The sequence below is a fragment of the Mustela lutreola genome, chromosome 11, assembly GCF_030435805.1.
Source record: "Mustela lutreola isolate mMusLut2 chromosome 11, mMusLut2.pri, whole genome shotgun sequence".
Taxonomy (NCBI): domain Eukaryota; kingdom Metazoa; phylum Chordata; class Mammalia; order Carnivora; family Mustelidae; genus Mustela; species Mustela lutreola.
This window is the reverse complement of record NC_081300.1, coordinates 93,286,810-93,302,578: the sequence shown is the minus strand read 5'-3', so window position 1 is coordinate 93,302,578 and position 15,769 is coordinate 93,286,810. Positions and strand designations below refer to the sequence as shown.

Here is a 15,769-nt window from a genome sequence, read left to right as displayed (position 1 = left end):
CTCAGGTCATGATCTCAGGGTCCCAAGATGGAGCCCCACATCCGCTCTCTGCTCAGCGGGGAGCCTGCTTTCCCCCGCCTCTCTACCTGCCTCTCTGCCTGCTTGTGATCTCTCTGTCAAATAAATTTTAAAAATCTAAATAAATAAATAAATAAATAAACCCATCTTAATTTAATTGGCTACGTATGTTTCACTAAGTTCTGAAGGAAGAATATATACTTCCCATATTATAAATGATATCAAATGAGTAGGAAGAGTTTCAATAACAAGGCCATAGATACATTGAAACCCCTTTTTATATTAAAAGTTTAAATGAAAGACAAATCCAGGTTGAACATAGTGATTGCAAAATATAATGCAATTTTGAACAATTAAAATTATGAAAATATACAAAATTGATGGGCAACACAGCTAGGCATTTGTACATTTTCCATTATGTGAAGAACACTAAAAATTTCTATATGCTTTATCCACATCAGATAAATGATTTAAACCAAATGTTTGCTTTGGAGAATCTTAACTTAGGATCTCAGTAGTATAAAAAGCAGTAATTTTTCAGTCTGTAAACAGTAGTCGTGTTTTTCTTTCTTTTTTTTTTTTTTTTTAAATATCAATTTACCACACAAAAACAAACATAACAACAACAACAAAAAAAACCCACACAAACCAAAAACAGCAGCAGCAGCAATGGGTTATTTGGGAATTCTCTTCAAATACCAATGACATACAATTGCTGGAGGGTGCTTTTTACTCATGTAAATATATATATATATACACATATATATGTAAATATATATATATATTTAAACTGTACACAATTTATAGTGCATAACAGTTTCCAAAAGAACAGATCAATAAAAGATATTGGGCATCTCTGCATAATTTCATTCTTTTTACAATTATCCCAAAATGTAAGAGGTTGGATCTAATTGAAATGCTACATTTAGTAGGAAAGTCAGCAAGTAACAAAGGAAGCATAACCTCGTCCTAACATTATTTGTCACTAAAACCAGGAGAGGTCCTGGGTGTCCCTAGGCAAAAGACAAGTTAGGTAGACCACTGGAGTCAAGCACTGTCCCTGAGGACCAAAGCCAGCTCACTGAGCACACATATGCTAGATTGACCATGGTCAGCTGAAGACTTGTTTCATAGAGCATTTCTATTTCTATGTACAATATTTTTGGATGTTCAAAGAAACATCATTTCAAGAACACATGCCATACACACATACCCCCACCCTCATACACACACCAAGTTCCATCTAAATAGGCAATAGTTTTATGAAATTATGTTGTCATTAGATTTGGAATCAATCAGAATTTTCAATTCATCTTGTTCAAGGCAGTTCTTCCTTTTCGGACGGGGTATGATGGCTATGGATACCAACTTACAGTAAAAAATAACTTCTTGGAATTACTTGATGGACTAGGATTTCCAGCAAGTCTTACTTTGAACAGATAATGTAGTAATTTTCTTAAAATTTTCCTTGGAAGTTCAAGCCGTTACTCATCACCCTATCAAACTGAATCTAAGAAAGTCACGATAAAGGGACAAAATGCAATTGTTTTGCATACAGAGATTATCCAAGCTCTCTTGTTTCCTTTTAAAAGAAAAAAGTATCACATTTCACTGGAGAAGTGAGTAGAAAAGGTCTTTAAGACCAATCAACCCTCCATCAGATACTTGAATTTTCTCATCAAAGTCGTATCTTTGCTCTTACAGAATTACTAACTTTAATGGTGTTTGAGTAACAAAAACCAAAAAAAACAGAAGCACAGATTCAAACACAAAAAGGTATCAAAGCAATTGTATAAACTGTATAACATTTTCAAGAGCAATGTTATCTTTTCTGTCAGATGAACCTCTGAAAGCTATAGTCTTAGGGAGAGCTCCAGGTAAATAATGTAAACACCATCCTGGTGTAATTCTCAAGTTTGAAGAAAGCAGACCAAACATCAAACCCAATGGATAACATTTCTTTGCCAGCCTAAAACTTAAAACCTAAGTTAAGTCCATAATATACATTCCTTCCTTCCTCCCCAAACCCCCCCACTTAAAAAACACTAAAGTATTAAATCTTTATTTTCAAGCACACACACACGTGTTTGTGTGCTTGAAAAATATATATGTAAAAGCATATACATATATATATATCTCACAAAACCAATGACATTGGTATCAGACTTGCCTGCATAAATTATGTACACGTCTCTTTAAAACAGTGATTCCCATCTTTCCCAAAGATGGATGAAAGACAGCAAGCTAGTCCTTAGCAGGCTCATAAGTGGTCTGCACTGCTTTCCCTTCCATATGGTGTAAGTTAACACAAGCCTATCTGTGATTTAACTCTCACAGGAGCTAGGATGGGGATTTCTTGGCTATTGGACTATTAAGCCAAACACTGAGTGCCTATGGTCATCTAAGTGGCGCTCTTCAGTGACAGGTGCTTATGCCAAATTTCATCTGAGGCCCTTTGGGTATCTGCTTTGGGTTCTGTGGGAGCCAAGCAGCTGAGGAAGCCTCAAAACTGAACTAATGTGGAAAGAGGGCCTGCTCCCAGTTATGGTCCCCCTACTTCTGCTTTCTGCTTCCTAAGGCTCAAGGACAGACCAAACACCCACTATGATAATGGTAGGGCCATTGAGCTGCTCTGAGGTCAATGCTTTATGCTTAACTTCTATTGCTGCTTTTATAGGACCCCCACCCACCCACCAGATGTTTCTGGTGATGGGAGGAAAGAAGAAAAGTGGGGTTCTCTTGTGGCTGCCATATGCATATGAACATGTATAAAAAGTGGTCAAACCCAGATGAGGGTCCTGCTTCTCATTTATATACAATAATTTAATCAATTGTATACATTTAATACCTAAAAAATTAATTCACAATCAAAGTCCTTCATGCATTTTATGAGGAAGTTCTGGATTAAAATGATGGTCAACCAGATGGAGCTTTTGCCTGGGAAGATGATATCATTTTCTGGTGTAAAGTCACTGGTGCCTGTGGTTCCCACTTCCTTAAATTTTTAGTTTCTTTGTGGTCTCCAGTCTTTTTTTCAGCAGCTCTCCGATTTCCAGAAGTGAATGTAGATAACTGCTCTGCACCTTCCCTTGCACAGTCTTTGAAAATTTTCTCTCTTCCTACAAAGAAGATAAGAATTAGCGGTCTTGGTCTGAAAGCATTCCCTTAGATAGATTATAGTTCCTCTCACGGAAATAAAAACTACCATTACCTTTGGTCTCACAGCAAGCTCCATCAGAATACAATGGATCATTTTCAATTTCATAAAATGCAAATAAGTCTTAAAGCTCATCAGAGATGGGTATTTTTCCATGTGATTTTCATTGACACCCTATTGCTTTAGTGTCATTATTTCAATTCTTTCACCAGTACTCTGTTTTAAGTTATACAAAATCAAAAAACTGAGATTTCTGATCATTAATGTTCATCCAGAAAAAAAGGTAGAGGGGCGCCTGGGTGGCTCAGTCGTTAAGTGTCTGCTTTCTGCTCAGGTCATGATCCCAGGATCCTGGGATCGAGCCCCTCATCAGACTCCCTGTTCTGCAGGAAGTCTGCAGGAAGCCTGCCTCTCCCTCTCCCACTCCCCCTGCTTGTGTTACTGCTCTCCTGCGCTCTCTCTGCCAAATAAATAGATAAAATCTTAAAAAAAAAAAAAAAATGGGTAGAAAATTATTACAAAGAAGTCTGGATATAAAATCACTACCATTTTGTTATGAGCTATACAAAATAGAAAAATTAAGATTTCTGATTATTTCATCATAAAACAAAAGTAGAAATTATTAATTTGGACATTATCAGAGCCACTTCTTAAAGGCATCAAATTTACCTTTTACCTTTGCCAACTTCTCTGGTTACAATATTGAGAAGTGTCTCTCCATACTGACAAAGACCATGTGTTCCAGGACCAAACAGCTAAAAAATAACAAAGCTTTCCTAGACTTCCTCAAATATGTGCTACATACTTGACTTGTAATAGAGACTACAAAAAAATAAAGGGATGGAGTGTTCAAACATCGAAAGGAAGTTGGCTGAGAACTGGTTAGAGTTACATGAAGTTAGCAGTATTGCGAAGCCCTGAAGAAACCAGGGAAGCACACCTTATGGCCAAACAATATTATCTTGAGACCTCGTCTACCTTGGAAGTACACATGTGCATTAGTAGAGAAGGTATGTAAAATACACTTCATACAGGATTGCAGTAAAAGTAAGTGTATATAAACAACCTACAATACCCAATGGCTATGATCCATTCATATGCCGAATACTATACAGCTGTTTAAAAGAACAGCATTAGCCTGAACAAATCTCATGAATATAAGGTTAAGCAGAAAAGCAAGCTAAGTTTCAGTGTAAAACAGAGTGTATCATTTACTTTCAAAAACGTAACAGCTATTACAGTACATTTTAAATTAACATAAAAGGTCTTGGCTTGGGGCACCTGGATGGCTCAGTTGGTTAAGCAACTGACTTCAGCTCAGGTCATGATCCTGGAGTCCCAGGATCAAGTCCTGCATTGGGATCCCTGCTTTGCAGGGAGTCTGCTTCTCCCTCTGACCCGCTCCACCATGTTCTCGCTCTCATTCTCTCTCTCTCTCTCGTAAGTAAGTAAAATATTAAATAAATAAGTAAAATCTTAAAAAAAAAAATTCTTGGCACACAACCAGTTTCAGTGGATACATCCAGATAAGAGGAAAATGGACTATGACTGGAGGTGGTAGTTCAGAGGCCTTATGCATAGTATTTCAAGTTTAGAAAGGAAGGAAGGAAAGAAAAAAGAAGCAAACCTAGTGAAAATTGAAGAAAAAAATATTTTTCATCCGAAAGACAAAGCAGCCAGCACTATATGGAACCTACATTTGGTAGTTGGTGCTGCTCAGTATATTACAGGTATTACGACTTCAATAAAAAATAAGCAATTAACTACCCCATCCTCCTATACCCCTCCATAACTGTTTTATGTAAGCCTTACTATAATCCTATAAAAGAGTTTAAAATAGATACAGATAAAGAAACTGAGGCCTAGAAAGGTTAAGTGACTTCCCAGGTCAAAGATGAGGATGAGATACCAGGGTGGGTGAGTCAGTTAAGCATCTGACTCTTGGTTTCAGCTCAAGTCATGATCTCAGGATTGTGAGATGGAGCCCTGTGTTAGACTCTGCGAAGAGTCTGCTTGAGATTCTCTCCCTCTGCCCCTCCCCGCAACTCGCACACATGCTTACTCTGTCTCAAATAAATAGATCTTTAAAAAAAAAAAAAAAAAAGAGGGACACCCGGGTGGCTCAGTCAGTTAAGTGTCTGCCTTCAGCTCAGGTCATGATCTAGGGTCCTGGGACTGAGCCCCAAGTCGGGCTTCCTGCTCAGTGGGGAGTCTGCCTCTCCCTCTCTTCCTACCCTTTGCTCATGCTCTCTCTCTCAAATAAATAAAATCTTGTTTTTAAAAGATTTTATTTATTTGATAGAGCAAGCGAGCACAAGCAGGGGAAACAGCAGGCATAGGCAGAGGGAGAAGCAGACTCCCCACTGAGCAGGGAGCCCAATGCAAGGCTCGATCCTTGGTCCCTGAGATCATGACCTAAGCCAAAGGCAGATGCTCATCTGACAGAGCCACCCAGGTGCCCAAATAAATAAAACCTTAAAAAAAAAAAATGAGGACAGAGTTAAGTCTTGAAAAATCCACAGTACCCCAAGGTTAAAGATAACCTTCAGAACAAATACTCAAAATGAGAAATCCCATTCCTCACATCAGAAGGCACAGATCCTTTAACAACCACCATACAACCAGCAACAGCAGGCTACTGTGCCTGTCATCTTTGAACTGGACAGTCCTTCCCACATACCATGTGCTCCAGCTCTGCCAACTGACTTACGATGTCCCCACACAATTCACCTTTCTGTCTCCAGCTTTTGTCTGCCTCTTTCTGCTCTGGACTCCTTTCATCCATTCTGGTTTACCTACTGAAAACTTAATCCTTAAATGCCGCCTCTCTGGTAAGGCTCTTTCTGACTTGCTCAGTTTTTGTGCCTCTATCATATCTCCAAATTAATTTGTATGCATCTTACAGCCGGGTCTTTCTTTCAAATTAACATATAGTGTATTATTAGTTTCAGAGGTAGAGTTCAGTGATCATGTCTTATATAACACCCAATGCTCACTGCATCACGGCCCCTCCCTTAATGTCTACCACTTACCCTACCCTCCCACCCACCTCCCCTCCAGCAACCCTTAGTTTATTTCCTATGATTAAGAGCCTCCTATGGATTGACTGTCTCCCTCTGATTTTGTCTTGTTTTATTTTTCCCTCACTACCCCTATGGTCCTGTTTTGTTTCTTAAATTCCATATATGAGTGAGATTATATAATCGCCTTTCTCTGACTGACTTATTTCATTTAGCATTAATACCTCTAGTTCCATCGACATAGTTGCAAATGGCAAGATTTCGATCTTTGATGGCTGAGTAGTATTCCATTATATAGCTATACCGCCTCTTTCTTATCCATTCATCTCTTGATAGACATCTGGGCTCTTTCCATAGTTTGGCTCTTGTAGACATTACTGATATAAACACCGGGGTGCAGGTGATCACTGTGTTTGTATCCTTTGCGTAAATACCCAGTAGTGCAATTGCTGGGGGTTAGGGTAGCTTTATTTTCAACTTTCTGAGGAAATGCCATACTATTTTCCAGTTACAGGCTGATCCTTTTTTTTTTTTTTTTAATAAATTTTTATTTATTTATTTGACATAGAGACACAGCAAGACAGGGAACACAAGCAGTAGAGTGGGAGAGGGAGAAGCAGACTTCCCACTAAGCAGGGAGCCTGATGCGGGGCTCAATCCCAGGACCCTGGGATCATGACCTGAGCTAAAGGCAGCCGCTTAACCAACTGAGCCACCCAGGCCCCCCTACAGCCAGTTCTTTTGATCACTGTATTTAATGAGCATTTACCCAGAACAGCAGCCTCAATATATTTATATCTATCTAAAAATTAACAACCCAAATACCCAGCAAAGCCCAATGAAGCAAGTAACATGAAGCAATGTGACATTCATTCAAGTTTGTGATCTTTTAAGATTTTTTTAAAAGATTTTATTTGTCAGAGGGAGAGAGAGCGAGCAAGCATAAGCAGAAGGAGTGACAGGCAGAGGGAGAAACGGGCTCCCTGCTGAGTGGAAAGCCCAACATGGGCTCAATCCTAGGTCCCTGGGATCATGACCTGAGCCAAAGGAAGATGCTTAATTGACAGCCACCTAGGCATCCCTAAGATTTTTTTTTTTTAATAGATACTACAATTTTAAGTTTTTATTGTTCTACAGTATTCAGGAAAGGGGATAAGAGTTTGGACCAGAGAGTAAGTTTGGGTTTATCCTAAAAAGTTAAATGGCTCAAAATCTGCCACTAATTACCATATTTCTCCATATGTAAATAAGTGTTCCAAATGGGTGATCAAGTATCCCTTCTTTCAGAATGGTGTGCAAGTAGGAGGTAGAAGGCCAGAATCCTAGCTAGGATGTACCTATTTCTCAAGGATTCAATTACTAGGCCTTTACTGGCTTCCCAAGTGCCCAAAAGCATAAAGGCTAGTGGCAGATACAGATGTGTTCTAGGAATACAGAAGGGGAAGAGGTGGGAATAGTTATGGATGATGAGACTGGAACTTATCTGGGGCTGAGAAATGAGAGCTGCTATTCTCTATTTCCTAATTCTCTTAAACATACATTTTGTGTGTAAAGAAAGAGCGAAACACTATAGAAGCATTAAGAAGACTAAGGTACATAAGTACTTACCTGTAATAATCTAGACAGTCAAAAAAGAACCACCAATGTAAAAAAAAAAAAAACAAAAAAGAACCACCAATGTATAGTATGCTATCATTTGTGTTTAAAAGTAAAAGGTTGTGGGAAATGAAAGAGACATATACTTGTAGCTGGGTTATTCAACTCAGGAAGATTGTACAAGAAACTACCAACAACAAAGGTTCCTTCTTGGAAATGGAACTAGGAAATGTGTTAGGATGAGAGGAAGACATTTCACTATATAGTCTTTATTTATTCCACCTTTTTTTTTTTTTTTTACCATATACTTATTTTACTTTATAAAACAATACACTGTAGGGGCGCCTGGGTGGCTCAGTGGGTTAAAGCCTCTGCCTTCAACTCCGGTCATGATCTCAGGATCCCGGGATCGAGGCCCGAATCGGGCTCTCTGCTCAGCAGGGAGCCTGGTTCTCTGCCTATTTGTAATCTCTCTCTCTCTCTCTTTATCTCAAATAAATAAATTAAAACAAAACAAAACAAAACAAAACCAATACATTGTAAAGCTTAAAGAAAGAAAGAGTAAATCAATAAAACAAAAATACTAAAGAATTAATCCATCAATTAGTCCTACTTACCACGGAAGTCTATGTTCATTCTAATGTGTATATAGGAAAGACAGCTTAACTATCTAAAACCAAACTTCTAGTTTCACCTCTGAACTCATCTGCTTTCTTTAACCAGTCTTCGGAAATGTTATTTAAGGCTCTGAGCCTCTTCCCACAGTAAGCCCCTTGTTAATAGCTCTAATGTGTTGAAGCATTACAAAAGAGGGGCTTATAATCTTTTAACGCTGGTGTGCCAAGCAATATTCCATTCCCTCTCCTCACTGGGGAAGGTCTGGGACTAGAAATTATGGCTGCTCTCATTAGTGGATGAGTTCCCTCACTAGCAGAGGCTCAGGTCAGATAACTACTCAAGGGAGCACTCCCTCACAACTGAAGTTTCATCACTAGAGCAACTAAGACTGATGAATGTTACCTCACTTGACACCATTAAATCTTCAATCATTTCAGACTGAAAGTTTACTTAGTTCTTTTATTTTTTTTTTAAGATTTTATTTATTTATTTGACAGAGATCACAAGTAGGCAGAGAGAGAGGAGGGGGAGCAGGCTCCCTGCTGAGCAGAGAGCCCGATGCGGGGCTCGATCCCAGGACCCTGAGATCATGACCTGAGCCGAAGGCAGAGGCTTTAACCCACTGAGCCACCCAGGTGCCCCTTAGTTCATTTTTTAAAAGCATACATATCTTAAAGGCAAGACTTTATAAGGATTTTGCTAACAAATTTTTAAGAAACTACCCTATAATAATTATCAAGAGAAGTCTCATTGAGTGGTACCCTTGATTCCATGCTTGGCTCCATTCCCCCTTTTGACTGGCTTACTCTCAAGCCTAATTATTACTGACATAATTATTTATGATGTCCAGCTTCTCTTTTTCAGCTGGTAACCGCTGGGATAGCAAAGAAACCAGCGAACCCAGCAACAGATAACTTTTCACTCGAGGAGACTATCCCTGGATCTCAATGGCTGGTTTCCTCTGGTGCTCACAACAGGGATAGTTCTAACTGCACTCCTCATTAACTAATCATCAGTATTCATAGCAAAGGAACAACCCCAAAAATGTACAGAAAGCAGGTATGGGGTGGGGAGAAGTGAAGGCAGAGGGGAAATCACCACCACCAATGACACAACAAAAAACTGCTGCCAGGCACCTTCCAATCACAAGTTCTACATGGAGCAGATGATGAACTAAAATTAACTTATCCTTGTGATAAAGTGAAACACTTGAGTATCTACAAATAACTTATTGGTGATCACCTACAGTCCCTTACCAGTGAGAGAGAAGTATCTTCTAAAATAAGTTCTTCAAGTTTAAGTGCAATTAGATGTGTTTCAAGCCCTTTAATATGATCCACAACGTTGGAAATTAAAGTCTGAAGCCCAGTAACATAGTCTTGGAAACTGGTGAAGACAGGTGGCTGGAAAAAAGATTTATAAAAAAGACGAAAGATTATCAAACATATTTCCTTTGCTTACATCTCATAAGCTATATTAACTTCATGCTACAGTTACTTAATGCTATTAATAGTAAGCAGGATGGATACAGTTTTGGATATTAAGACAGTCTCTCAAACCAAGGTAAATTTAATTGGTACCAATAATGCTTAACTCAGCAACAATGACAAGCATTTTTTAAAAATGGGGCTTATTCACTCTGGGGAACTGGAGATGGAAAAACCAAGAGAAAATATTTTAGGTGGTCATTACTCAACTTCATGCTAAGAATCTTCTGGAACACTAAAGAAGATGAGAGGAACAAAAGTATCATTTCTTCTCTATGTCTTTAAGATTTCCTCTAATATTAATAACAGAAATAGAGTTTTCTAAGTTCCAACAGAAAAAATAATGGGTAACAACAACAATCACAAAAATTCTGAAAAAAAAGTAGTTAAGAGGAACTTACTCTCATATATATGAGGGTATATTATAAAGCTATATGAAATCCAGACAGTACTGGTATATAAGTGAACTGATAAAAAGTGAAAGAAAACAAGTCCCAAGATAAACCAAAGAGTGTAAGGGAATTTAAATGGTAACATCTCAAAACAATGGTTTCCAGTGGATGAATGGTACTGAGATAACTTGTGAGACATCTGAAATTATGAAACAGGAGCACCTGGCTGGCTCAGTCAGTAGAGCATGCAACTCTTGACCTTAGGGCTCGTGGTCTTGAGTTGGGTGTAGGGATTCCCACCTTCGGTGTAGGGATGACTTAAAAATAATTTTTAAAAAACATTTATTTATTTGAGGGAAAGAGAGAGAGAGCACAAGCACATGAGCAGGGATAAGGGCAGAGGGAGAAAATCTCAAGCAGACTCTCCAATGAGCACAAAGCACAATAACCCATGATATCATGACTTGAGCTGAAACTAAGAGTTGAATACTTAACCAAGTGACCCAACCAGGGGGTGAAATCTTTTTAAAAAATAAACAAAATAAAAAGTACCAAAATAAATTCCAAACAGGGTAAACATCTAAGTTTAAAAACTCCATCAAAGCACCAGAAGAAAACTTAGTTAATGGCTTGTGTAATAATTGAAAAGGACTTTCTAAACATTACACCAAACTAAGAACCATTAAAAAAATTTTTTCTTAATTACTATGTTGACCAAAAAAATTACTCAAGTTAAAAGATAAATGAGGGCGCCTGGGTGGCTCAGTGGGTTGGGCCGCTGCCTTCGGCTCGGGTCATGATCCCAGGGTCCTGGGATCGAGTCCCGCATCGGGCTCTCTGCTCGGTGGGGAGCCTGCTTCCCTCTCTCTCTCTCTCTGCCTGCCTCTCTGTCTACTTGTAATCTCTGTCTGTCAAATAAACAAATAAAATCTTTAAAAAAAAAAAAAAAGATAAATGAAAAACTGGAAAAAATTGCATCATTAGGGATATAGAATTAATAATATTAAATTAAGAACCCAACAGCTTAAAATATATCATTAGGAAAAATATTACTACCACAACAGGAAACCTGGGCAAAGATATGAACAGAAGGGGCGCCTGGGTGCCTCAGTGAGTTAAATCCTCTGCCTTCAGCTCAGGTCATGATCTCTAGGTCCTGGGATCGAGCCCTGCATCGGGCTCTCTGCTCAGCAAGGAGCCTGCTTCCTCCTCTCTCTACCTGCTTCTTTGCCTACTTGTGATCTCTCTATCAAATAAATAAATAAAAATCTTGAAAAAAAAAATATGTGAACAGAAAATATATCAAAGAAATCTCAGCAACATGTGACACAATTTAAAAATCAGACAAATGCAAAAAACCTGTCCAATCAGTTAGTAAAGCAGTTTATGCACTTTATCTCATTCTCTCTCCATTGAATAAATAAAATCTTAAAAAAAAAAAAAGGTAATGAGATACATCCATGTATCTCCAGAAGAGGTGTCTAAGGTACCCTGTTAAATGAAAACACAAACAGGTTTCCGATATAGAGTATAATTCTGGTTTGTTCGCAGTGGTGATCACTGGCTGGTGGGACTATGAGTGAACTTCACTTTATTCACATCTTTAGGTTACTTTGATGATCAAGAAAATAGGAAGGCTGTTCTCAATTTTAGAAATTAAAAAAGCAGTAACTACAATCCACCCCAGCCCCAAAATCCAAATGCCAATAAGCTCTTCGAAATGTTCTAGGTACATGGGCTTTCATTAGAAGAGATTAACAGAGAAACTTTTACCTACACTTTCAAATTTTACACTCATGATCTGTTAAATTATCTTGAAAGAAGAAGAGAGAAGGTTCCTTCACTTAGCCCCTCATCCAAATATAACTACCCTTTGTTTCTAAATGAATGAAACATCCAGCAAAGCAGTGTCAAATCTAAAGAATTCCTGAATTGTTACTGAATTATGCAGGAAGTCTATATTACCACTAAAACCATTAACATTTTCAAATGACAATGGTCACTATATGTTGCTACAGTGAAGAACACTCTCCCATTTATAATGACAGGACAAATTCAAACATTAAAAAAAAACAGCATGTCCTGTGCAGAATGAATCCTAAATAACTTTGCTCATGTAAAGTACACAAATTATGTTAATGTTTTACACATTCGAAAATTAAATCAATAGATGGAAGGACCCTCCAAAATTGAAGACAAAGAAAAATAAATGAATCTTATTTATACCACGCTAATAATATAATTTATTTTTAATTCCAGTGTTTTTACCGAGTACTTAACTCTCTGTATCCACTGGTACATACTCTAAGGACAAAGAACAACCGCAAAAAAATTTAAACTTTACTTAGTGGCTTACTGAAACTAGTAATGCAAATGATATAATAATGTAATCCCAAAACTGTTTAGTATTTCTTGTAAAACAAGTGAAATAAATATATTGATGTTATAGGGAACCAGTGTTCAAACTCTGGGGGTGGCGTGGGGGGAAACTATAAACTGGAATGAGAGAAGAAAAAGAACAGAGAACATGGTAATGTTGAACTAAAACTGGAGGTATCAGTAAGAATTAATTATTTTGTGTGTTTACACGTGTACATACATTTCCTCTTTCCACTAACATAAACTTGAAACCCCATCAACAATCAGTACACCTGGGGCACCTGGGTTGCTCAGTGGGTTAAGCCTCTGCTTTCGGCTCAGGTCATGATCCCAGGGTCCTGGGATCGAGTCCCACATTGGGCTCTCTGCTCAGCAGGGAGCCTGCTTCCTCCTCTCTCTCTGCCTGCCTCTCTGTCTACCTGTGATCTCTGTCAAATAAATAAATAAAAATCTTAAAAAAAAAAAACAAAAAAAAAAAAACCATCAGTACACCTAACACCTACATCTTGGTTTTGAAATGCCACTCCCTATAAAAGAACCAGGCAGGGTTGGGGCACCTGGGTGGCTCAGTGGGTTAAAGCCTCTGCTTTCGGCTCAGGTCATGATCTCAGGGTCCTGGGATCGAGTCCCACATCGTGCTCTCTGCTCAGCGGGGAGCCTGCTTCCCTTCCTCTCTCTCTGCCTGCCTCTCTGCCTACTTGTGATCTCTCTCTGTCAAATAAATAAATAAAATCTTTAAAAAAAAACAAAAAAAGAACCAGGCAGGGCTCCTTGAAATGTCTCAGTTCAGTTCAATGGGAACAAAGTGGATGGAGCATTTTTGCTTTTCTATAGGTGTGTAATTTAAAAACAAAAACAAGCTGGGGAGGGAAAACGAATGTACACAGGATTCTAAGGTATTTATAATATGCAGTAAAACAGTAAAAAGAAACAGCAGCATGCAGCCAAGTTATATTTTCTCTGTTATTACCATGATGATGCTGGTTTCTTTTTTCTTCTTTTTCTTTTTCTGTAAATTTAATTTGTATGGTCGCAGGACACTCTCACAGTAACTGGACACCCAAAGGATAATAGAAATGGTCTAAAGGAGGAAAAATTGCAGATTTATCAATAAGGATTATATTCAAGACATCTTTCAGGAAGTTAAGGGTTATGGATTGAACAACCCTTGCTGACAGTTCTACGCAAATCCTTTCAAATTCTCCTCTAGCTCTCCACTACAGATTAGAGAGATTAGATTACTTTCTAGAATTACCACACAGATCCAGAAGATCTTCATCTGAATACTGCTCGAAATACTAGAAATACTACGATTGCTTCAATCTTTACCCTCCCTTCTAGCTCTCCCAGCCCTAAAGCCATCCTACATTTGGTCCAGTTTCCTTTTACTCCCTTGCAGGAAGTAATTCTTTCACTCAAAGAGAGGTCCAAATTCCTTGCCTGGAATCCAAAGGTTCTTTACATATGCCTCTCCCCACTCACCTCCCAGCCCAGTAGAATAGTACCTCCCCTACAGATCTTAAACAGAGAGAGGCACGGGATCAAGCACCAAATCAGGCTCTGCGCTCAGCAGAGTCTGCTTTTCCCTTTCCCTCTGTACCTCCCCCTGCACTCTCAAATAAATAAATAAAATCTTTAGACAAAAAAAAAAGGTTCTTTCTCTCCCTCTGCTCCACCCCCAAAGCACTCATGCTCTCTTTAGAAAGGAAGAAAGAAAGGAAGGAAGGAAGGAAGAAAGACAGACAGACAGACAAAAACGCAAAAAACAGAGAATCCTCCTTGGTCAGCATGTTTTCCTCCTTGAAGTTAGGTGTTTATACCATGCTTCTTCTCTGTTACAGAGTGCATGGACATACCCATGCAATTATTATTGTTTTGTTCAGCCTTAGACACTTATACTGTGCCAATCACCAGAACAGACTAGGAGGAAGAGAAAAGTAAACAAAAGTGACAAAAATAAGATAATGGATTAGGAATGTTTGCAATCCTCCTCTTCCCTCTGATTAAAAAAAAAAGAAAGTTTTGCTAAATCTGTGCCCAGATTCTCCATTATAAGGTAGAATCTTGGTTAATTAATGACTAGCAACAACAAATTTAAAAAGCTGGTGGTTGGGGTGGCTGGGTGATGGACACTGGGGAGGGTATGTGTTGTGGTAAGTGCAAGGTATTATGTAAGACTGATGAATCACAGAACTGTACTAAAACAAGTAATGTATTATATGTTAATAAAAATTGAGAAATCATTCATGGTGAAATAATAATAATAATAAATAAAAAGCTGGTGGAATTAACTTAAAATATGTAATAGTGGAGTCAAAAAGGAAAGTGAACAAGAGAACAGATTTGGAGTGAATCTGAGAAATTTTTAGAGATTGGTAAAGCAAACTGCAAGTTTTAGTCATGATGAACAAAACCTTCTTGGTATGCCTGGAAGGAGCTCATTCAAAAATGACTTAAATTGCTTTTCACTTAACAAAAGGTGGGGGTGGAGGATTAAATTACAGGTGTAAGGTGCCTATTACCTGTTCATTTTTTAAAAATTAATCCTTCACTCAATAAAGGAAAACCGAGTTTCTCAGGAAGAGAACAAAGACATACCTCAACAAAGAAGACTAAGTTCTCTAAAAGAACAGGTCGTGTTTTCAAATTACCATCTTTAACTTCTAAGAGGTCACCTTTACATCTACTGAAGACATCTGAAAACAGGAAAGTATTTTATTGTTTCGTTCAGCTTTTGTTTCAATGATTTTTAGGAATACGATGCGCAATAAGCAAATATAAAAAGATTAATCCAGAAAGTTTCTCCCCCCACAGTGAACCAAACAACAAAGGATATCTATTTTCACCTTTTTTTTAAAAAAAGGATTTTATTTTTAAGTAGTTTCTATCCCTAAAGTAGGGCTCAAAATTATGACCCCAAGATAAAGAGTTGCAGGCTCTACCAACTGAGCCAGCCATGAGCCCCTATTTTCAGCTCTTTAAAAAGCCATGTAACTATTGCTCTGTTGACTTCAAAATTTAAAAGGTGACCTTATAAATTACATATTCTATAGTTTAAAAACCAGCTAGCCTTTCCACAAATAGGCCACTGCCACAATAAAA

At 38.1% G+C, this 15,769-nt stretch overlaps 1 protein-coding gene across 1 annotated transcript in view; it reads right to left on the bottom strand.

Moving 5' to 3' along the window:
- Nucleotides 1-278: 278 nt before the first annotated feature.
- Nucleotides 279-15,769, bottom strand: part of NAA25 (N-alpha-acetyltransferase 25, NatB auxiliary subunit) — an 80,426-nt gene continuing 64,935 nt past the window's right edge. The window contains exons 21-24 of the mRNA XM_059140231.1: nucleotides 15,266-15,363; nucleotides 13,638-13,748; nucleotides 9,666-9,812; nucleotides 279-3,137 (exon numbers count right to left, since the gene is read on the bottom strand). Of these exons, the coding sequence (XP_058996214.1) occupies nucleotides 3,015-3,137; nucleotides 9,666-9,812; nucleotides 13,638-13,748; nucleotides 15,266-15,363 (479 nt within the window). The 3' untranslated portion in view covers nucleotides 279-3,014. The remainder of the gene's footprint in view (nucleotides 3,138-9,665; nucleotides 9,813-13,637; nucleotides 13,749-15,265; nucleotides 15,364-15,769) is intronic.